This window comes from Gobius niger, assembly GCF_951799975.1.
Source record: "Gobius niger genome assembly, chromosome: 21".
Taxonomy (NCBI): Eukaryota; Metazoa; Chordata; class Actinopteri; order Gobiiformes; family Gobiidae; genus Gobius; species Gobius niger.
Window position 1 is genome coordinate 490,001 of NC_136872.1, and position 22,881 is coordinate 512,881.

The 22,881-nt window shown below is 45.6% G+C and overlaps 1 protein-coding gene across 1 annotated transcript in view; it reads right to left on the reverse strand.

Annotated features, from left to right (window-relative positions):
• sema4f (sema domain, immunoglobulin domain (Ig), transmembrane domain (TM) and short cytoplasmic domain, (semaphorin) 4F) overlaps window positions 1–19,199 on the reverse strand; it is a 75,699-nt gene extending 56,500 nt beyond the window's left edge. The window contains exon 1 of the mRNA XM_079579589.1: window positions 18,477–19,199. Within this exon, the coding sequence (XP_079435715.1) occupies window positions 18,477–18,567 (91 nt within the window). The 5' untranslated portion in view covers window positions 18,568–19,199. The remainder of the gene's footprint in view (window positions 1–18,476) is intronic.
• Window positions 19,200–22,881: the final 3,682 nt, after the last annotated feature.

Sequence of the window (22,881 nt, forward strand, 5' to 3'; positions counted from 1 at the left end):
ATAAAACGAACTGATACTGTATATATACATATATATATACGTATATATACATATATATATATATATTATTTTTTTTTATTTTTTTTTCTAAACGTTCCTGAACCTTGGCTAGTTGTTGTTTGTATATTCAGACCCTGCTGATTTTGAATGCATGAACCCTGTGTTCCTGTTTCCGTGCTGCCGTGTGGTCTGTGTATGTGCACACAAACAAACACACACACACACACACATACACACACATGCCCACACTCGTCACCTGCTGCTGTTACTGCCGCACCAAAGCTTAGTTTCAGTGAAATAAGGGCAAAATCAGCAGAACCACAACAACCACATCCTCTGTCGGCCTCATCGGCTCATCAGACCCACAGGACTGCAGATAATCTCCCTCTGCACACAACACTACACTCACACACTACCCTGCACACTAAGGTCTTTATTAGAGGCATATTCACAAAGCACTGCCCTTTGGCTCAAAAGCACTGTTCTTTTGTACGTCTCCATTTTGAAAAGAGCTGGATAATTTTTTCTTCCGTTTTTTAAGCAAATTTGCACAAAATGTATCAGCGAACACGAGAAAACCACATACAAGCAGAGCAGAAACGAGGACTTGTTTTTCCACAGCTAGTAAAAAGAGGCTGCAACTGTCTGACCAATCATTTTAGTGCATTTAGCTTTGACTAATTGAAACAAAAAGGGAGGACCGAGGATTAAGGAGGGGAAAAACTGATCTGTCATCGCAATTAGGACTTTTGTCTAAAGCGTGCAGTGGTACCCCGCCCTAGTCAGACCTAAAAAGGGCTAAACTCTCGGTCAGATCAAGTGCCTGAAGGCGTCGTATAAATCCACAGCTCTGAGGATTGTTAGATTGTCAATGGAACGTTGGTAACTGGAGGTTGAGCAGCACCGACAGACCTGCCCTTCGCTCTCCTCCTCCCTGGTCCAGAGCGAGTGACGTCAGCCGTGATTGGAGGATTTGGCCTCTGGAGGTTTGAGCGGTCATGTGACCTCGTCCCGTCTCATCAGTGTGAGTGCTCGGCCAGCACTGAGTGAACCAGGCCTAACGCTACAACACGTGGCGCTTATGGATTCAGGCCTTTGTCAAAATCTATAATCAATCCGTGTACGATAGAGCTGCTGCCTGGCCACGACTGAAACGCCCGTCTGTTATGCCCGCGCTGGTGCATTCACTTTAATGAAACATTAAGATGGATTCAAGTTTCTCATGACAGATGGAATGAGAGGCAGAGGGACCCCTCTTTTGGATAGTGAGATGGAGAAGCACTTGGGCGGACAGATATTACAATTTTACTTATAGCCTAGGTATGTTTCAATTTTCATGCAACTGAGCATTGAGCTGCAGATATAGTTCAAAAACTGAGACAAAATGTGTTCATCCTAAAGACAAAACCCCAAGCCACAAACAGAGCAATGTGTTTTTGCATTACTGCAGAAGCTACAGAAGAGGCTTCATCATCCAGTTACCTCAGCTCTAAGAAGTAACTAGGTCATTTACCTTCCATTTGCTCAAGTGCAAAAGATATTTGATAAAACACCTGTCTCGTACCACTATTGCAATATTGTGAATTATTTAACATTTGAACATTTCATTCTCTTTCCAAATGTCAGTTGAGTGTATAAAATTGTTCAGGATTTGGCCCCGCAGCCCTTAAGAACGTTTAAGAGATCGTGTAAAGAGGCCGGACTGTGAACTATGTGAACTTTAGGTCCTCCACATTTGCACAGAAGCCTCTCTGTCGAAGCTTCAGGGATGTGGAACTCTTTGCCTACAAGCAGCAGAGCCTTGCACGCAGCATTCTGCCATTCATACTGTCACACACGCTATTTCACAATGGTAAGGGCCATACTATATCGACTTCAATTTCATGAAATGCACACATGAAAACACATTTCTGGGCTCAGTATTTATCATCAGTATTTGCATTTTCCACCCTTTTTCTGATGTAATACTTTATTTTTTAAAGTAAGTGGTATCTCATTGCTTTATAGTTAAAGGAATAGTTCACCGTTTTCCCATACTGAGATATGTTCTTACCTGACCTTAGCCAAGTTGATGTGTACCTGTCTGGTCTTTGTGCGTGCCCTCAGTCACGCAAAAAGACCAAAGATGTTGTTAGCATTTGGCCTCTCCCAGTATAGTCCTATAGCTCCAAACAGGGGTGACGTTAGAAGAAACCACGCTCTTCCACGTGTACACACAAAGACCAGACAAGTACGTATCAACTCGTCTAAGCTCAGGTAAGAACATAATAGTATGGAAAATGGTGAACTATTCCTTTAAGGGCCTATCTCACTGGAGAGAGTTGTGTTGAGACTCGGACTGATTGTGTGCATACAAAGGGCCTATCTCAGTGGCATGGAGACTAGTTGGAGACTAGAGTCGTCACTAGTCATGGAGATGTCTCTGATATGTGCCCGGTAGTCTCAGAGAAAACAAACAGGTTCGATTCCACCGGAGTCTCTGCATGGTTAGTGAGAGTTCTACACGGTCTCAAGCAGTTGAGGTAATGCTGTGAACACTATTTATTGTCCTCAACCTGTGAGAAGTTTCTGGGATGTCCCTGCACAGAAACCTCTGTCAGGTACCAAGAAGAGTTGTATGGAGTCTCTTTGAGATCTCAACTGCTTGAGACAGTGTAGACCTCTCAGAGACCATGTGGAGACAGTCTCCATGTGGTCTCCACTGAAATCAAAGCTCTTTGTTTTCACCGAGACTCGCCTAATCTCCAGGAGACGTCTCGGAGACATCTCCGTGACCAGTAGCAACTCCAGTCTCCAACTAGTCTCCAGGCCTTTAAGTTTCTGTGGCATTAAAAGGTCTTCAATAACATTGTGTACCGTGTTTCTTGTCTCAATAAATCAAACTTCAGATTCTGTTATCATGACAGAATATAGAATATCTTTATTTATATAGCGCCTTTCAACAGGCCTAATTGCTTAATAAATAGCTTGATAAATGACCTCCAAGGTTTGAAGAAGATTTAAATATCTGCATACTTTGGCTTGACATGCAGATCCTTGTGTTTTTGGAGTATTGTGTGTGTGAGGTGGCCAGGTCGCAGCACTGAGTTGAGGATCTTTAACTATGGAGATGTTTTTTTCCCCTAGATTTTGCATGTTTGAAGTGGTTGTCTCCCTCTGGCACTAGACTCCTGTGGCTCCTGTTTAATTATCAGCGCACTCCAATTAAAAGACCACCGCATAAAAAGAGACGGGAGGTGGGGAGGGTCTGGCACACTGCCCCGCCCTGTTCTTTTACTGCTGACTAGGAGACAGAGAGAGTTACGGAGGGGGTTAGTCGTCCGACCTGTTCTGTTTCCTGACAATCTGCGCCTGCACACCAGGAAATCACCTCTGCATTCTCCTAATGGACTCGGTACTCCCACTGGCGCTGCTCGGGTAATCTGCAGTTTAAGACTTGATTCATTAAGGCGAGACGCTGCAGTTAAAACAATGACTTTCCCCGCAGTGGTCAATGTTGAGTTTTTAGCTTTTCTCCCTTTAATGTCAGAGTAATAAAAAAGATGAGGCCATTTTGTCCACTAGTGAGCCGGACAAATCCAGGAACTAGATTTGCAAAATAAAGGCAATTTTGGCAATGTTTATGCATAAAATAAAATGACATTTCAAATTGATATCTCTATACTGAATCTTCTTCCTTATTCCTCTGCAGCACCTCGCTTCACTATTAGAGATCATTTCATCCGTGTTTGAGTAAAGCGTTTAAGCTTCTCTAGTTTACACATGTGTTAAACCCAGTTCAGACATAATTCAGGTCAGACCCTTTAACTGTTATGATTTAGCTTTATTGCTTCAGAAAGATCACTCCCGGTTTCAGGGCAACAGCACAGGGACGATCCTTCATCCTTGTGGTGAGTCAGTGACAGTATCTACGCAGCGTCACCTACTGTTCTGGAATGTGCATTGTAAGGATTTTAATGAGACAAAACACACAGCCGACTTCATACATTGGAGCGCTCATAGAAATATAGCTGAGAGGAAAGTATTATATTTATTTATCAAATGCTGCGTGAAGTGAAAGTAACAACAAAAAATTGTAAAGCATCAAAAACACATTTTTAAAAGTTTTCTAATGACGTGACGTCACCCGGGCCGTGGACGTGCACGAGCGTGTGCGTGACGACTCATGAACGAGCAGATTCTCCCTCGTGTGATTTAGCTGAAGTCTGAGCAAAACAAATGAACTGGACTAAAAACAAGGATAAACGACAACTAACAAACATCTCAAATAAGTTTATGTTTCTCTAAGTCTTTAGCCAAAAACTAAATACGAAATGTATGATGAATATAGCATGTGTTTATAGCATTGGATTATGGTTAATAAGAAACAACTACATGTTATTAAACTCATTTCTGAAAATTAAATAATGGCACTAATAACCTGTAACTGTTTTATTAATTTAAAAAATACTAGCAGCATTTAATGTACTTGGTTAGTTTACTACTTACATTATTTGTGTAAGTAGAATGAAACACAAAAAATATGCATGATTTCTGCATCTGTCCTGGATCCAGTACAGTACAGTACAGTACAGATAAATGCTATATAAAAAACAATATCTCACATTTTACCAATGAAAATGTAATATAAAACACTTTTGCAGTGCTCATTCTTTGTATTTCAGCCAAACCATTCTAGTTGTGATGTTATACTAGCAAATACAGTGAAGTAACAACTCGATTTTTATCAATTCTATCACAATATCAAGACTTCCAGCACTTACGAAACTTCGCAGAAAAGTGACCGAGCGTAAGTTCATGAGCGCGGCTACGTACGTTCGAAGGGCCGCTCAGCGCCCGGTTGTTCCAAGAGCGGCTAAACTAGCTTTTTAAGCCCTGCACTGACAAACTAACCCCCTAAGTCATCGTAGCATGGTAGCTTACTCGCCTGAAATGGCCTTAAAAAAACATTTTGTATTTAAAGAACGATGATATTAGGAGATTTGGTTTACAGCGTAATGGCGTCCGCTCCGCTCTGAGGCTTCGTCGGCAGCCGTGTGCGCTCACGCTGCTTTCACCCACTTGGGCCGTGGGAGCATAGATACAGGTGACGCGTCATACAGGTACTTTGGGCCGCAATGGTGGACGAAACTGGAGTCATGCGCCACTGAGCACCTCTATGTAAAGAGATAGGAGCTGGGACAACATGCCTTATCCAGTTTATATAATAGATCCATGCACCAGGCCAGCTCGGAGAAATAGTCCCACCAGCGTGTCCTGGGTCTTCCACAAGGCCTTGTCCCACTAGGACATGCCTGGAACACCTCCCGCGGGAGGCGACCAGGAGGCATCCGGAACAGATGCCCGAGCCACCTCAGCTGCTCCTTACGACGTGAAGGAGCAGTGACTCTACTCCAAGCTCCTCCCGGGTAACTGAGCTCCTCACCCGATCTCGGAGGGTGCGCCCAGCCACCCTGCGAAGGAAACTCATTTCGGCCGCTTGTATTCGCGATCTTGTCCTTTCGGTCATTACCCAAATCTCATGACCATAGGTGAGGGTGGGAACGTAGATCGATCGGTAAATCGAGAGCTTTGCCCCGACTCAGCTCCCTCTTTACCACGACCTTTTTCCGGTGGAGAACCATGGCCTCAGATTTGGAGGTGCTGATCCTCATCCCGGCTGCTACACACTCGGCTGCAAACCACCCCAGAGCAGCTGAAGGTCCTGGTTCGTTGAAGCCATCAGAACAACATCATCTGCAAACAGCAGAGATGAGACTCTGAGGCTCCCAAACCAGACGCCCTCCGGCCCCTGGCTGCGCCTAGAAATTCTGTCCATAAAAGTAATGAACAGAACCGGTGACAAAGGGCAGCCCTGGCGGAGACCAACACGCACCGGGAGCAGGTCTGACTTACTGCCGGCAATGCGAACCAAGCTCCTGCTGCTCATACAGGGAACGGACAGCCCTTAGCAGAGGGCCCCGGACCCCATACTCCCGGAGCACCCCCCACAGGGCACCACGAGGGACACGGTCGAACGCTTTCTCCAGATCCACAAAACACATGTGGACTGGTTGGGCGAACTCCCACAAACCCTCGAGCACCCGATGAAGGGTATAGCGTTCCAAATTATTATGCAAATTACATTTTTCTCTGATTTTCTAAACTGTCAACTCAAATGAGAGTCAGAATAATTTTCAAATCGTTAACTGTTAGAGGATCATTTGAGTGTGATTGAAATTGTTGGGACATGGTGGCCATTCACCAACCATCCACTACTCCATCCATCTGAACATCCAGGGTCACACGGCCTCATCAGTGAACAAGACTGTTTGAAAATTAGTCTTCATGTATTTCTGAGCCACTGTAGCCGTTTCTGCTTCAGCTTCAATGAACAGTTTAGGGGAGGCCGGATAGAAGGTTTATGCACAACTGCAGCCTCTGGAGGGTCCTACACCTTGATGTTCAGCAGCTTCAAATACCTGTTTGCTGCTTTGTAGCAGCTGTTCTCTTAATCTGATGGGTTTGTCTGGCAGAAACCGTCCTCATTGTGCCTCTATCTGCACAAACCTGTGTGTGTCTGAATCAGCCACAAATCTCTCATCAGTACGATGATAGCGCTTAATCTTTCATGAAATATCGAAGGTTTTCATACCTAGTCCAAGGCATTCAACTATTTCATGCTTTTCATCAGCAGAGAGATCCTTTTTCTTTCCTATATTGCTTGAAAATTATGGTCTGCTTAATAATGTGGAACATCCTTTTAGGTAGTTTTTCTCTTAATTGGACTTGGTCTGTGAGATTAATGTCAGTGAGTCAAAGAGTCCTGAGACACAATACCATCCATGCGTTTCAGTGAAAACTTTTTCCTTTTTTTTACCTCTTTGACACTGAAATACAATTTGCATAATAATTTGGAACACGGTGTAATATCGCGTAAAAGGCAAGGTAAACACTATATAAAAGTAAAGTTAACAATAGTTTTGTTTTCATAACGACAATAGTAGAACACCTTCCTTTCTTGTGAAAACATGAAACGAACTTTCTCTTTAGTATTTACCATGCAGGGCCTGTCTGACTAGCAAATCCGGTTCACCAGCTGCACCAGTGGAAACAGCAGAATGCACACCTCCCTCTTGGTTTGTTTATGTCTCTGAGAGAGACAAACCTGACCTTTGAAATAAGCTTTAGCCGCTGAAAAAAAAAAAAAAAAAAAAACCTGATGGGATTATTATTTATTATCATCATACGTCGGGTCAAAATTTAAACAACAATGATTCAGCAAGGAGATATTTCGCTCGTGCTTTTGGGCCCATTAAACTGTGATATAATTGTCATTTGTCCTGATATTGATCACTGTTACACGCCATTTGACATTTGCTTTGATTTGGACACTCGCGTGGTCTCGTCACATCGGGCTCATCAAGAGGCTGTTTCACCAAACCTCGATCCAACCACACTTGCTCCAGTAAAAGGACAATAAATGTTGCAATGTTTCAGCCTCCTTAGTCAAAACTGCAAAGAATTATGGGCAATGTGCTTTGCTGAAGTCCACATGGACGGACCAAGGGAGCAGAGGGGGACCACAATGGAGAACTGGGGCTCTCCACACACTCACACCCATCACATTTGAAGGGAGACCTGGGAGAGGGTCTACGCGGAGACTGCTGTAGATATTTCCAGCTAAACGCGGACAAACGAGCTGACAGTGCGGGGGCCTCAGGCAGTGTCCCCCCCTGGAGATGCGGGCCCCGATAACCCGCCCTGGTGTATGTGTTTGGGGGGAAGGAAATACACTGTCAACTGACTTAATAATATATGAGCTGAATAATTCAACAACCAAGACACTGGAGCAGCCCGAGTGTCCAGGCCAAACGCTGGAGCAGCAGGTTTGGATTTTCCCTTTTCATATTTACTTTTGTGAATAAACCATGACAAAGAATCAGAACAACAACGAAGAACCGTGCAGAAGTTGAACTGGCCCAAATTCTGCAAGAACTTTGTCAGAATCGGGGAGTTTCCTAAATCAATCTGCCGATACGACCCCATGCCAAACGCTCTGATACATTGCTGTTTGGTGGTTGTGGTTAATGCCTGCAGCAGTTCTGTGTGGAGTCCTCCAGGTGCTTCAGTTTCCCCCAAATGTTCAACCCCAAACATGCATAAGAGGCCAAAACCTCCTGCGAGAAACTCTTGACTCCGAGCCTGGCTCTGGAGATGGGTCACATTTTGATCATGATGGTGTTGCTGTTTCCCGGGGCCAGAGCATGAGGATGGAGCGGGGCGCGTGTGGTCAGGTGCTCATGCATGACGAGGAGGCAGCTGCAGGAGAAAGGACCAAACACCCACGTGCTCCTGGGGCTATGGCTGCACTATGAAGGGGAAACTATTCCATGATTTCAACTTTCAGGTTGTGGTCCAGTTTGAACAGCACAGAGAACAGACTCAACAGCTGGTCAGGAGGGCCAGCTCAGTCTGAGCCCCCTGGACTCTGTGGAGGAGGTGAGGGACAGGAGGGGGTTAGCCAAGCAGCTCCTCCAGAGGAGACCGTAGAGGAGCGGCTCCTTCAGAGGAGACTGTAGAGGAACGGCTCCTTCAGAGGAGACTGTAGAGGAGAGGCTCCTTCAGAGGAGACCGTAGAGGAGCGGCTCCTTCAGAGGAGACTGTAGAGGAACGGCTCCTTCAGAGGAGACTGTAGAGGAGCGGCTCCTTCAGAGGAGACTGTAGAGGAGAGGCTCCTTCAGAGGAGACCGTAGAGGAGAGGCTCCTTCAGAGGAGACTGTAGAGGAGCGGCTCCTTCAGAGGAGACCGTAGAGGAGCGGCTCCTTCAGAGGAGACTGTAGAGGAGAGGCTCCTTTAGAGGAGACCGTAGAGGAGAGGCTCCTTCAGAGGAGACTGTAGAGGAGAGGCTCCTTCAGAGGAGACCGTAGAGGAGAGGCTCCTTCAGAGGAGACTGTAGAGGAGCGGCTCCTTCAGAGGAGACTGTAGAGGAGCGGCTCCTTCAGAGGAGACTGTAGAGGAGCGGCTCCTTCAGAGGAGACTGTAGAGGAGAGGCTCCTTCAGAGGAGACCGTAGAGGAACGGCTCCTTCAGAGGAGACCGTAGAGGAGAGGCTCCTTCAGAGGAGACCGTAGAGGAGCGGCTCCTTCAGAGGAGACCGTAGAGGAACGGCTCCTTCAGAGGAGACTGTAGAGGAGCGGCTCCTTCAGAGGAGACTGTAGAGGAGAGGCTCCTTCAGAGGAGACTGTAGAGGAGCGGCTCCTTCAGAGGAGACCGTAGAGGAGAGGCTCCTTCAGAGGAGACTGTAGAGGAGAGGCTCCTTCAGAGGAGACCGTAGAGGAGAGGCTCCTTCAGAGGAGACCGTAGAGGAGCGGCTCCTTCAGAGGAGACTGTAGAGGAGCGGCTCCTTCAGAGGAGACTGTAGAGGAGCGGCTCCTTCAGAGGAGACTGTAGAGGAGCGGCTCCTTCAGAGGAGACTGTAGAGGAGAGGCTCCTTCAGAGGAGACTGTAGAGGAGCGGCTCCTTCAGAGGAGACTGTAGAAGAGAGGCTCCTTCAGAGGAGACTGTAGAGGAGCGGCTCCTTCAGAGGAGACAGTAGAGGAGAGGCTCCTTCAGAGGAGACTGTAGAGGAGCGGCTCCTTCAGAGGAGACTGTAGAGGAGAGGCTCCTTCAGAGGAGACTGTAGAGGAGAGGCTCCTTCAGAGGAGACTGTAGAGGAGCGGCTCCTTCAGAGGAGACTGTAGAGGAGCGGCTCCTTCAGAGGAGACTGTAGAGGAGAGGCTCCTTCAGAGGAGACTGTAGAGGAGCGGCTCCTTCAGAGGAGACTGTAGAGGAGCGGCTCCTTCAGAGGAGACTGTAGAGGAGCGGCTCCTTCAGAGGAGACCGTAGAGGAGAGGCTCCTTCAGAGGAGACTGTAGAGGAGCGGCTCCTTCAGAGGAGACTGTAGAGGAGAGGCTCCTTCAGAGGAGACTGTAGAGGAGCGGCTCCTTCAGAGGAGACTGTAGAAGAGAGGCTCCTTCAGAGGAGACCGTAGAGGAACGGCTCCTTCAGAGGAGACTGTAGAGGAACGGCTCCTTCAGAGGAGACTGTAGAGGAACGGCTCCTTCAGAGGAGACTGTAGAGGAGCGGCTCCTTCAGAGGAGACTGTAGAGGAGAGGCTCCTTCAGAGGAGACTGTAGAGGAGCGGCTCCTTCAGAGGAGACTGTAGAGGAGAGGCTCCTTCAGAGGAGACTGTAGAGGAGAGGCTCCTTCAGAGGAGACCGTAGAGGAGAGGCTCCTTCAGAGGAGACTGTAGAGGAGAGGCTCCTTCAGAGGAGACTGTAGAGGAGAGGCTCCTTCAGAGGAGACTGTAGAGGAGCGGCTCCTTCAGAGGAGACTGTAGAGGAGAGGCTCCTTCAGAGGAGACTGTAGAGGAACGGCTCCTTCAGAGGAGACTGTAGAGGAGAGGCTCCTTCAGAGGAGACTGTAGAGGAGCCGCTCCTTCAGAGGAGACCGTAGAGGAGCGGCTCCTTCAGAGGAGACCGTAGAGGAGAGGCTCCTTCAGAGGAGACCGTAGAGGAGAGGCTCCTTCAGAGGAGACCGTAGAGGAGAGGCTCCTTCAGAGGAGACTGTAGAGGAGCGGCTCCTTCAGAGGAGACTGTAGAGGAGCGGCTCCTTCAGAGGAGACTGTAGAGGAGCGGCTCCTTCAGAGGAGACTGTAGAGGAGAGGCTCCTTCAGAGGAGACCGTAGAGGAGAGGCTCCTTCAGAGGAGACCGTAGAGGAACGGCTCCTTCAGAGGAGACTGTAGAGGAGCGGCTCCTTCAGAGGAGACTGTAGAGGAGAGGCTCCTTCAGAGGAGACCGTAGAGGAACGGCTCCTTCAGAGGAGACCGTAGAGGAACGGCTCCTTCAGAGGAGACTGTAGAGGAGCGGCTCCTTCAGAGGAGACTGTAGAGGAGAGGCTCCTTCAGAGGAGACTGTAGAGGAGAGGCTCCTTCAGAGGAGACCGTAGAGGAGAGGCTCCTTCAGAGGAGACTGTAGAGGAGCGGCTCCTTCAGAGGAGACTGTAGAGGAGCGGCTCCTACAGAGGAGACTGAGACACCCTCAGTGCAAGTAGGAGCCGTAGATTCTTCATCTGCACTGCTGTCAGTCTGTACACTGTAAAGTAACTCATGCAACAAGTGAATTTCTTCCCTGTGAGATCAATAAAGGCTTGTTTTAGTAAGACATACTCTAATCTACACAATATTCTGTGGTGTTGTTGCAGATTCAACATCCCTCTGGATTCAAAGGGAAACTGTAAAACTTCAAAGGCACTTTTCTCAAAATGCACTATTCTTACATTGTGGCGACAACAGAAAGGTCATTTCTGGGGCTGTCTGGTCACCCTGTGCACAGAGGGACAGGCACATTATCATTGGTTTTACCTCTTTTATCTTAGTCCAAGCAAAGGGACTCCTTAACTCATGCCGTTCAAGTCATGTATCTCATTTCAAAACATGTTCGGAAATGTATTATATTTTAGTCTTTAGTTTTATCTCCAGCCCTTGTCATGAATTCTTTCCTTGTGATGAAAACACAGTTCAACAGCACTCGCTCAGACCCAGGCACAGGTGACGGAGGAACACACGTTGTTACATTGAAGAGAAATGAAAGTATTCGAAGTTCCTTGAGTGAAAGCACCCATGAATCTGTCTGGAGAATGTGCCTCAGAATGCGCTGTGTGTGTGACCTTTGACCCCTGACCCCGGCGGTGTGGGCGGGGCCTCTGTAAACGCCGTGGGAGCACGCTCAGATGTGATGTCACGCTCAACACGTAACAATGCCACTTCTGTCTGCTGACAGAAGACGGATCTGTATCTGGGACATAGTGCAGATGTTTCCCACTAAACCTGCTCATAAATGAGTATGTTTGGAAACAAAACAACTGGAAATCATTTAAGGCGAGGCGCTGCAGGTGGATGGGGAAAAGATGTACATTTAGAGATATCTATTTGAAACATTTGCTCACTGATATAAATATGTCAATTTTGTTTGGTCTTTATTGTTCCTCTGACATGAACACTAAGATGTTAAGAGAGAAAACTACCACATGGACCACTGTGTGAAAAAAAAAATGTTTTCACCTGCAGCATTTCACATAATTGATTTTAATTGGAGATCATTTAAAACAAAGGGTCTCCAACCTGAAAGCTCCTGCAGCCTCGTCATTAAAGCCTGAAGACTGAACTAACAAGGTTCTTAGCTTTCACATAAGGAATGTCCCGTTCTCCAAAGTGAGAGTGGGTCCCTGTGCACCATGGGCTCTCTGCTCTGTGGTCTGCCTCCCACCTCGCTCAGCTCCTTCATTAGCCCCCGTGCCATTGAGCCAGACACTTTTACGAGGCTCCCAGCACCGCAGCAGACACTGCACTTCGTCTGATCAAACCTCAGGCCCACACATGTGCTGCACTAGCTCTCTTCCCCACTGTTCTAGTGTGAGGTCAGGTAGCAGAGAGGTGAGCAGCAGCTCCACTCTGAGCTCCTCCTGGGGACTGAAGGAGAGGCGCTGCAGTTGGAAACATTCATTCTTCAGGGGTTATGACAAGGTTTTTGTTCTCCTTAACATCTTAGTGTCAATGTAAGAAATAAACCACACTCTCCCTTTACAATGTTTCTTGTAGGACACACAGACCTATCCTTGGTGTCGTTGTGAGGCTCTAAACTTCCTACACAACATGTAGTAGAGTAGCAAAACAAAAGAAGTCAAAGTAAAAAAGTAACTGGGGTACTTGTTACTTGAGTACTGGGCTCGGTCTCTCATATGAGAAACAAAACTTGAAATGATGTCAAATCCTTGTGTTTCAAAAGAAAGCTTATTCAAAGACTAAACATTAGTCCCTCAGAGCAAATCTTTGAAACGAATAAATTATGTCACAAAATAAAACCACACATTTAAACCAGAAACTCAGTGTGTCAGAAACTATAAAGGCTTTATTTTCATATTTGTTTCCCTATTCTCTGTAATTGTTCTTCCAGCTCATTGTACTGATGTTATTAGTTATTCAGGGCTGTAACGTCCTGTGCTGAGCACAAACCGGATCATGCGCTGAATGTTGCTATGTCATCATGAGCTCGGAGGCCTGACCCATGCTCCACACCCCAGCACCTGACACCACCTGACACCACCTGACAACTACAACTACTACAACTACAACTACAACTACAACTACAACTACAACTACAACTACAACTACAACTACAACTACAACTACACCTACAACTACAACACGGGGAGTCACAGTGTACCTGCTCGCTAGTGTCACCATGCTCACGTTTCCATACTGAAAAACCCTCCATACTCCACTTCTGCAGAGCATGTTTGCATGTGTCAGTATAGGTTTCCTCCGGGTACTCTCCTTACACTATGACTCTGTTTGTCAGCTCTGTTTGTGCTAACCATACGACCGGGGCTATTTCAACCGTTAATTCAAATTAGAAAGCATTGCCACTATTTTAACCTCTTACCCCCCGCTTTAACCGAGCGCATTTTCTCCAATGCGGCTTTAAACTTAAAGCTTCTTGACTGGAACTTGGGTAAAGCCAAACTGGAGAAAATGTGCTGGTTCAGGCTGGGTTTAAGAGGTTAAAACTTATGTTGTCCTTTTATCTCAAGGAGCAAAAAAAGTTACAAAGGTTTATCAAATTTCATGTTCACATTAAAACCAATGGTGACGACCCACCCCAAGCCCTGCACATGGGGCACGTCTATTTTCTTGTGTTAATAAATATTAATCCCAATATGACAGAAAAAGAGGAGTGAGGGCTACTTCAAGTACTATGTTTAGTATTGAGGATTTTTTGCTGAAGAAGAGCAAGATTTTGTATTGTTTTTTTGTTTTTTTTGCACTATCTTACAACTGTCCTACATCTCCAGTGTTGTGAATATTCCCCCCCCCCCCCCCCCCCCCCCCACCCCCCCCACACACACACCGACCCCCCTCCTCATTGGCACACTGTGGGAGGATGGAATCATTTGTCAGCGTCCTGGTTCTCGTGAGGCTGAATGGACTGTTCCTCTCTCTTTCGCTCTTTCTCCCTGGCATGGCTCTCTCTCTGACCCGCTGCCAACGTGCCACAAGCGCTCGCTCACAAAAGGGAGAGGAGAGGAGCTGTGGTCACTGAGCTGTCCAGAGAGGAGGGAGAGGGGGAGAGAGAGAGGACGTTAGCCGTGAAACAAGTCCGGGCCGTGAACCCCCCCTCGGTTCCCCCTCGCTGCGTCTGAGAGTAAACGCACTGTTCGGAGACATCATATTTTACAGACAGATGGTTCCAGAGTTGAGGAAAACATCGCTTTCTAATGAAGAGGTCATTGAGGGTTTTGTCTGGTTTTCTCCCAAAACAGTTTGAATGTCAAAGTAAAAATGAGACTAAGCTCTCTCTTTACAAGGTGTTCTGCTTCTAATTGGGTCTAAGATCACTCCAACATGGCCGTCCATTCACAAAGACAGACGTGTTTGTTATCCACGTGACGCACGGAATGCCCCCGACAACACTCTGTAATACAAATATGGTGATTTCCTTTCTGGGACAATGCATGTAATGTCAAGAATCCAGTATTAAAATAACATGCCTTATCTTTATATGAATGGAATTAACCTGTTAACCCCCACTTTAACGGACTTTACCAAAATCTAATCTTTGCAACTTTTTTAATGCTTTTTAGTTTCCTTTTCATCTTTGCTTATGTCTCGTTTTCGTCACTTTTTTGACAAGCTTTTAGATTTGGGTAATGCCTGGATAATAACTGGGTTAACGTTGGGGTTAAATGTGTGTAAATATGAAATACATTTTTTTCCTCATATTCATGTCAATAAACTACAGCAAAAGTTGATCTCTCTCTTAAAGTTATGTATTTCCCTGTTTCCCTCTGCCACGTCTCGCCTCAAAAGTCACAACCAAACTAGTGATAAACAGTTCAGCTCCTCAGACGCCGAGGGGCAGCCAGAGTTTCCCGAGCCCAAAACAAGTCCGTGAACATGTGGTGCCGGCGCTGGCCCCGCGGACGTCCACACTGGGGCATTGTCCGCGGGGGTCAGAGGCTCCCTGTGTGTGCGCTGTGATGGGTGAGCCCAGCTTCCTCTGAACACAGGAGGGGAAGCGCAGTGTGGAGCTGACCCCCAGAGACGGACACACAAAGGCTGGGCTGTTCCCCTGAGCCACGACAGCCCTTCCACCAGCAGCAGCACCGCGGCCGACCCGGGGGAGTTCAGAGGCAACGGGGCCTTCAAAGTGGACACACCAGTCAGGAATGTGGCACGGAGACTTAAAGTGCAGATGACAGGCTTTAAAGCTTTTGAGAATATGACTTATTTATCGGTTGTAATTATCATTTTATTTGTGTGTATCTATGTCACTTCCTGTCCTGCTGAAAATGGAACAGTATATATAAAGTAAAATTAACAAAACATGTAGAAACATTGTCATTCACTCCAGAGTCACCCTGAGTGAAGTGTCTGGCCCAAAGGCACAGCCTCGATGTGCACAATAACTCTGCACTTAACACTGGGAGCTGTGACTGTTCCTTTAAATGTGCAGCTCGGACGTGTTGGCGTAAATTACAATGTAGGTGCCCAGACACAACAGTCTGGCACCTGAGAGAGAGAGAGAGAGAGAGAGAGAGAGTGGAGGGGGGAGAGGAGAGAGAGTTACGGGAGAGAGGCAGGAGAAAGAGGGAGAGAGAGAGGAGAGAGAATGAAGAGGAGGAGAGGGGGGCGAGGGGGAGAAACAGGGGAGAGAGAGGGGAGGGGAGAGAGGAGAGAATGAAGTGGAGAGAGGGGAGGGAGATAGGGGATAGACAGGGAGGAGAGAGAGAGAGAGAGGGGTAGACTGATAGGGGAGAGGGAGCGAGGGGGAGAAACAGGGGGAGAGAGGGGCGGAGAAAGAAGGGCAGAGAGAGAGAGAGAGAGAGAGGACAGAATGAAGTGGAGGAGAGAGGGGGAAAGAGAGACTTTTTGACTTTTACCACAACGTTTATTGAGACGTCATTCACTCAATGTTAGTAAAAACATCACACAAACAACAACACTCAGGGAAAGAGAGAGGAGAGGGAGAGAGAGGATAGATATGGGAGAGGCAGCGAGGAGAGAGGGGAGAGAGAAGAGTGAAAAATAGGGAGACAGAGATGGAGGGAGAGGAGAGGAAGAGATGACTAGCGACAGGAGAGAGGAGGAGTGAGGGAAGGGAGAGAGGAAGAGAGGTGGGAGAGAGAGGAAGAGAGGACGATCGAGGGGAGAGAGGGGGAGAGAGGAGGGGGGGGGAGAATGGAACGAGAGTGGAGGAAGAGAATAGAGAGGGGGGAAGGATTGAGAGGGAGAAAGAGGGCGAGATAGAGAGGGTCTGACATGATCCTGTGAGACCTTGGACGACAAACCCACGCTCCTGGGTCTAAATCTGCATTGTTTTGTTGCGGCGCGTTGTAACATCCAGAACTACATGGACCATAATCCTTTGCTCTATTTAGCCACTGCCAACATGAAGAAATGACTCTTGTTTTGTCATAATCCTTTGAACTAGGCCACTTTTCCTCATGCAGTATTAGTATACTGTACCATTCCACAATAACATGAGAAATACAGTATCAAGAGGCCTGAAACAATACTGACAAATGTATTCACTCTTCACAGTGACGCCATCAATTTGTTAATGTCATCAGCTAAAAATCAGACACGGCACAATCTGCTAAATACTGATTCCCATTTCCAAATGCAAACATCAATCGTCCCTGGGCCGGGTTTCCCTCACAGTCACAGAGCACGCCGTCTGAAGCACTATAATGATAACCAACACAGTCATTATCCTGTGTCACTGTTTGCATAGTGAGGATAATAGCCGTGTTTAAAGGCTGGGAGGAGGAGGGCCCTGTTACCTGCGCAGAGTCCAACCAGTGCCGGTTCAAGAGTTCACTTCTCCAGAGCGCCGGAGCGGCTCCTGAACGCAACACTGCACCCGGCGAGTGGAAGGCACAGTCTTCGGGATCTGTTGACTTTTTTAAACAGTCTGCTACAATTAAGGAAAACGACTGCCGTGTCAGGTCACTTTCCAGGTGTTCGTTCAGCCTCGTTTCACAAATGAGATCCGCTCCGACGCACTCACGTTAAAGATTCGGATTTGGCTGCGAACGTCACACTTCTTACATTTCTATATTTTACCAAAAGTGACCGAGCATCAGAGACAGAGGAAATACTGCCACAAACAAGAGTCGTTCAGTCATGGTTTTAGCTGCAGAAAGCAATGTTTATACAACTTTAGTCCTGCTTTTACTTTAATCCATGGTGTAATATAGTCTTGGTTTAATTTAGTCCTGGCTTAGTTTAGTCCAGGTTTAGTTTGGTCCTGGTTTAGATTCGTCCTGTGTCAGAGCCGTTTTCAGGTTTCAAGTCTCTCTGAGGCAAAGTGTAAAGCATTAAAGCTGGGGTACCTGACTTTTTTGTTTAGAATAAATGCATTTTTGCAACCTCAAAGTATGTGGTCACAAAGAACAGACCTTGTTGCATTGTCTTCACCTAAAAGTGAAGAGTGACGAAAGATAGTAGTAGAATCTAAATGAGTGTCATTTATTTTGGGGGTGGTCCCTAGGGCTGTCACGATAATGACTATATCGACTTATCGTTCAATAAATAACAGATAAACGATATATTTTTGGGCTCGATATTTATCATCTGTACATTTATTAGCATTTCCCCCGATTTTTGTATCAGTAAAACTTGGATTTTTAACTGAAGCAAATTGATTAACTTTATATTTCATGTTTATTGCAGCTGATGGTGTTTTAGGATATTATGATGCACAGTATCTGGTATCGAGTCAATAATATCGTTTATCGCGATTCTTTCTTGCCTCAATATATCAAATCACACAATAGCTGAAAGCCGTACACGGGCAGGAAACTAACTCATCTTCTTGAACAATTCTGACACACAGAAATGAGTTTGGGCCGAAACTACAATGTTCAAAATAAGAACGGGAAAAATCGGGTAACCCAGCTTCAAAGGCCATTTAATTCATTGTACCCACATGTAATTTTACATGTCACTGCAAAGCCTTAAAATCGTAAAGCCCAAATGTCTTTGAAAATAAAGCCATGTTTGTTCTCTTAAACTGATTGAAAGTACAAAGGCGATGGTCCAAAACACTTCCCACTGCATGTTTTCCATCCATTTCTCACTCATGTTTTCTCTATAATAGCCCAAAATGTCACGTTTACTTTGGAATAACTCCCTGAATCAAATGTTTCCGATGTTTTCCAGAAGATAAACACATAAACCTCAATGTCACTACAGTAAAAGGACTTTAAAAGCCTTAAATGTGACCCCGGTTTAGTCCTGGCTCCCACTGCTCCCAGTGAGAAACATAAAAACACGCAGCGCTCTCCCGACCTTTGACACGGCTGCGATGCGTTCGCGTCCGCGCGCGGCAACACCTCACTGACCCAGAACCAGCAAGAAACAAAACAAACACAGGACGGCGGAGCTCACTCACCTCCCTGCGCGCTCACACTGGCCGCCCCGGAGCGTCCACCGCACACGGCCAGGAACAAGGACATCAGCGCGGCTACAGTCCGACCCGTCATCCTCCTCCTGCTCCTACGGCTCCTCTCTGGGGAAAGACTTCAGCAACTGTCTCCCCCTGTCCCCCCCCCCCCCCACTCCACGAGCTCCTCAACACATCCTGGCCCCCGACACGTGAACGCACAAGCCGGCTTCCCAATCCAAAAAAAACAACGGCGTCTTCTTTATTAGTCCGTGAACGCAGCAACACCTGACTAGTTCGTTCGCTCCCTCTCTCCGCTCCGCTCGGTCTTTCTCCCTCTCGCACACACACACGCGCGCACACTGCCCTTCTCGTGTGCACAAGTCAGCGCTACATCCACAAAGCCACGTATAATCCACAAAAAGAAAGCGATTTGCGTCCAAAGTGTGAAACCAAACCGATCCGGAGAGTGTTTTCGGCGTATTCCCGTGCGTAAAAGTGGTCCAAAGTGCCGTGCAGCCGCGATAGTCCTCTTTCCCGGACCGCCGTTGGAATAAACGCGAGCGCTACGTATCCTCGCTTCCTTGCCCCAGGTCTCGCTCCAGGTCTCGCTCCGTGTGTCCCGTTGGAGTAGCGCAAATAGCGTATATTGCGCGCAAAAAAATACAGAAAAAGCGATAGAATGACGCGCAAATACGGGGCACTGTTTTAAAAGCCTCTCTCTCTCCCCTCTCTCTCTCATGTGAGGGTAGTGACCGGCTCGCGAGCGCTCTGTGAGACTGCCGTGCGCGAGCTCACACGCACACGCTCACACACCAGGCCCCGCCCATGGGGAAATAGGATCGCGCGTACAACAGGTAGGTGCCTGTGTGACGTCAGGGCGCAGGTGCACGCTTCATTCACACGATCCTGCGCCCTCTCTTTGAGGCAATGATCTGATCAACACACAGGAGATCCACAAAGCCTTTAACAAATAATAATAATAATAATAATAATAATAATAATAATAATAATAATAATAATAATAATAATAATAATAATAATAATAATAATAATAATAATAATATTATTATTATTATTATTATTATTATTATTATTATTAATAATAATAATAATAATAATAATAATAATAATAATAATAATACAAAACTAAACAAAACTCTTAATATAGGATTGATTTTATTTCTATATTTGTTCATCACAAAACGGGGTGTGTTTAGGACCTTATTACAGTGCGTAACATTTAACCCGGTAAACAGAATAAAATATAAGCATTTATTTCATTCCAGATATTTTTAATTGACCAAACAAACATCGGAAACACTTTATTTGACATTACCCTTAAAACATTGTACCTGTTATGTGCTGCAACAATGTGTATTAACCTGTGTGACCTCTGCGTTGTGTTGTTTGTGCAGTTGTGGTGCACATTTGGAGGCGGTCTCCGTAATCTGGCAGATAATAATAAAAGACACGATGAACATGTGCCACAATACAGATCCAGCCCAAACTAAAAGCATCTCCTCCTTCTTCACATGAATGAACTAAAACATCAAGGCACGGACAGAGCACAAAACCAACTTAATCACACGTGAAATATGTGTACAGAGGAAAATAAATGCTAAATATTAATGAAAGGACTCTTAAAACATTGGATTACAATGGATGACTAATCTCTTCCCAATATTGGATTTGCAAAGGGAAGAGGGACGAGATGTCCCACGAAGAAGAAACAAAAACATAGAAGAAGTGGCTGGAGGACCAAGTAACAGGACAAGGACAAAAGGACACTTTTGTGTAATTATACCGTTATTACTTATGAACAGTTACACTTGTTCCGATGGGTTAGATACACAATGGAATAATATGTATTTGTACTTTGGAGGAACATAATGTAATAAGACATAAAACACACATAAGGGTCTTATTATGGTCCTCTGAAGTACTAATACACATTATTCCACTGTGTATATGTACTATAGGTACAAGTTATTACAGATTGTTTCAGCAGATTACATTGTACTAAATTTAATTAGGGACAACCTATCAAGGTAGTGTCAAATAAAGTGCAGCCAAAGTAGCATTTTTTTGGAACATTTTTTGTACAGTAGATGTTGCTGTTACGCTGCAGTGTACGTGAAGTATGCATCGTATTTTGATTTGATTGATTTGACTGATTATCTGCTTTACAAAAAAAAAAAGAAACAAGTATATACATAGTTCTAATTTTTAGTCCTTTATTTTCCTGTAAAATTGTGACATAGTTATTCGGCAAAGTTGCTTGATGTGTAAGACACAAAAACATCCTCTCCAGAGTGAACTGGATTAAAGCAGAACTATGGGATGATTCTGCAGTGTTAAAGCAGACACTGCACAGAGACTGTGGTTCTGTTGTTTACAGTTCGGCTTTGGGCCTCATCCTCCGTCTGATTGGGACTCTTCTGTTTCGGACACCTCTGTGTGTGTGACTATTCCTCATGAGCCGATCATCATTTGAGGACAGAGGCCGTCCCTTCGCTCATTGTCTCCTCTGTTCAGAGAGTTGACTAGGCGTATTGTTGTTTCACGAGTCAGCTGCAGAATATGTTTATCCAGTTTGGCAGGTGGAAGGGGGCGGTGCCGCAGTGAAGACATTCTTTTCCCCCAATCATTTCTTCTCAGAAAACAGATCTTACTGACCGGGGGTTTCAGAAATGAGCCTTTTTGTAAAGGCTATTACGCATACATTTGTGCGTACGATTTAGGGTGGGCTTTAAAATGTACATTTTGCTAAATTTTACCGCCAACCCAATGAAATAGTGGAGAAAACTCTCCATGTGATCATTTTTCTCTCACGTGGATAACATTTACCCCTCTCATCATTATCAAGCACTACACTAACACACTGTTAACGAATTGAACAAAAATGTGTTTTCAAAGATTGTTCTTTCTGTTCTTTTTATACATTTGCTCTCATTTCAAAGGCAAAGCAACTTTATTCATATCGACTTCATAAAGAAATATCTTTATTTATAAGAAGATATTTCAAATTCAATCCATATTTGCTCTCTGTATTCCCAGATACAAAGCGTCTGTAAGTGTGGTAAATGGTACATGGACTCTTACTGCACACAACACTTTAAAGTGCTTTACAGGAAAGGAACCACTCACCCTCTCATTCACCTCTTAACCCCCGCCTTAACCCAGTGCTTTGTGTCGAGTTATTATTCAGGCATCCCAGCATTACCCAGATGTTAGAGATTAAAAAAGCATAAAAATAGCAACATAAACCAGGTTGAAAACACAACAAAAATGTGACCAAAAAGTGACAAAACCGTTCAGGAAAAGCGACCAAAATACGACAAAGAAGTGACTAAAACACGACAAAAAGACAATGAAAAAAAAAATTCAAAATGTGACAAAGGAGCGACAAAAACGTGTTGAAAACACAACAAAAACACGTTGACGTGACAAAAGTTGCGATCACTTTTGTGGGTCTTAGCTTTCAAATCAGGCATTACTCTGTGGCTGGATGAAACTTCTAGATTTGGGTTATATCGAACTGGAGAAAATGCACTGGGTTCAGGCGGGGGTTAAGAGGGCGATGCACCGATGTGCACAGACAGAATGAGAATCATCAGAATGACAACAGGAGGACCAGCAGAACGTTTCTTCTTCCATGTCCGAGTGGGTGAGGCTAAATGAAGCTATGCTTTGAATATGAAGAGATTCTGGTTCCTCTCCCCCATGCAGTGGTGTTGTTGTTCCACCAGAGTCTCCTTCATTACAGTCACGTCAACAGGTTTGTCTGCAGCTCCGTGAGTTCAAAGGAAATGGGTTTTGATGACAGTGCTCTGCTAATGGTGCTCAGACTGGTTTCTCTACAGAGTGACGGACTTTTCACTGGGACAATGAATCACACACACACACACACACACACACACACACACACACACACACACACACACACACACACACACACACACACACACACACACACACACACACACACACACACACACACACACACACACACACACCTCTCTGCCTCCTTTCCTTTTGAGCCAGATCTCGATTGTGAAAAGAGCTGGATCTTGTTTCAGTTTTAAACAGGTTTTTCTTGAACAAACTCAGACCAGCAGCAGCGACACCAGGGAACGCTCTCTGTACTAAAACATCTTTTGAATGAGTCTTAACATTGCAAACTAAAGATGTTGGTGGGTAGGAGCATATTTGACCTTATTTTGAGTCATTCTGAGTTGTCAAGTGAAATTAATCTGCTAATGGAATAAGACATGTTTAATGAGGTATTTAATCTTATCTTAAATGCAATACAGCAGATATTTTACTACACTGAAATCAAGGGTGTGGAGGTGCATGTTTGCCCTGTACCTGCATATAACAGTGTGTGTGCCAGAATGAATTGTGGTCAGAG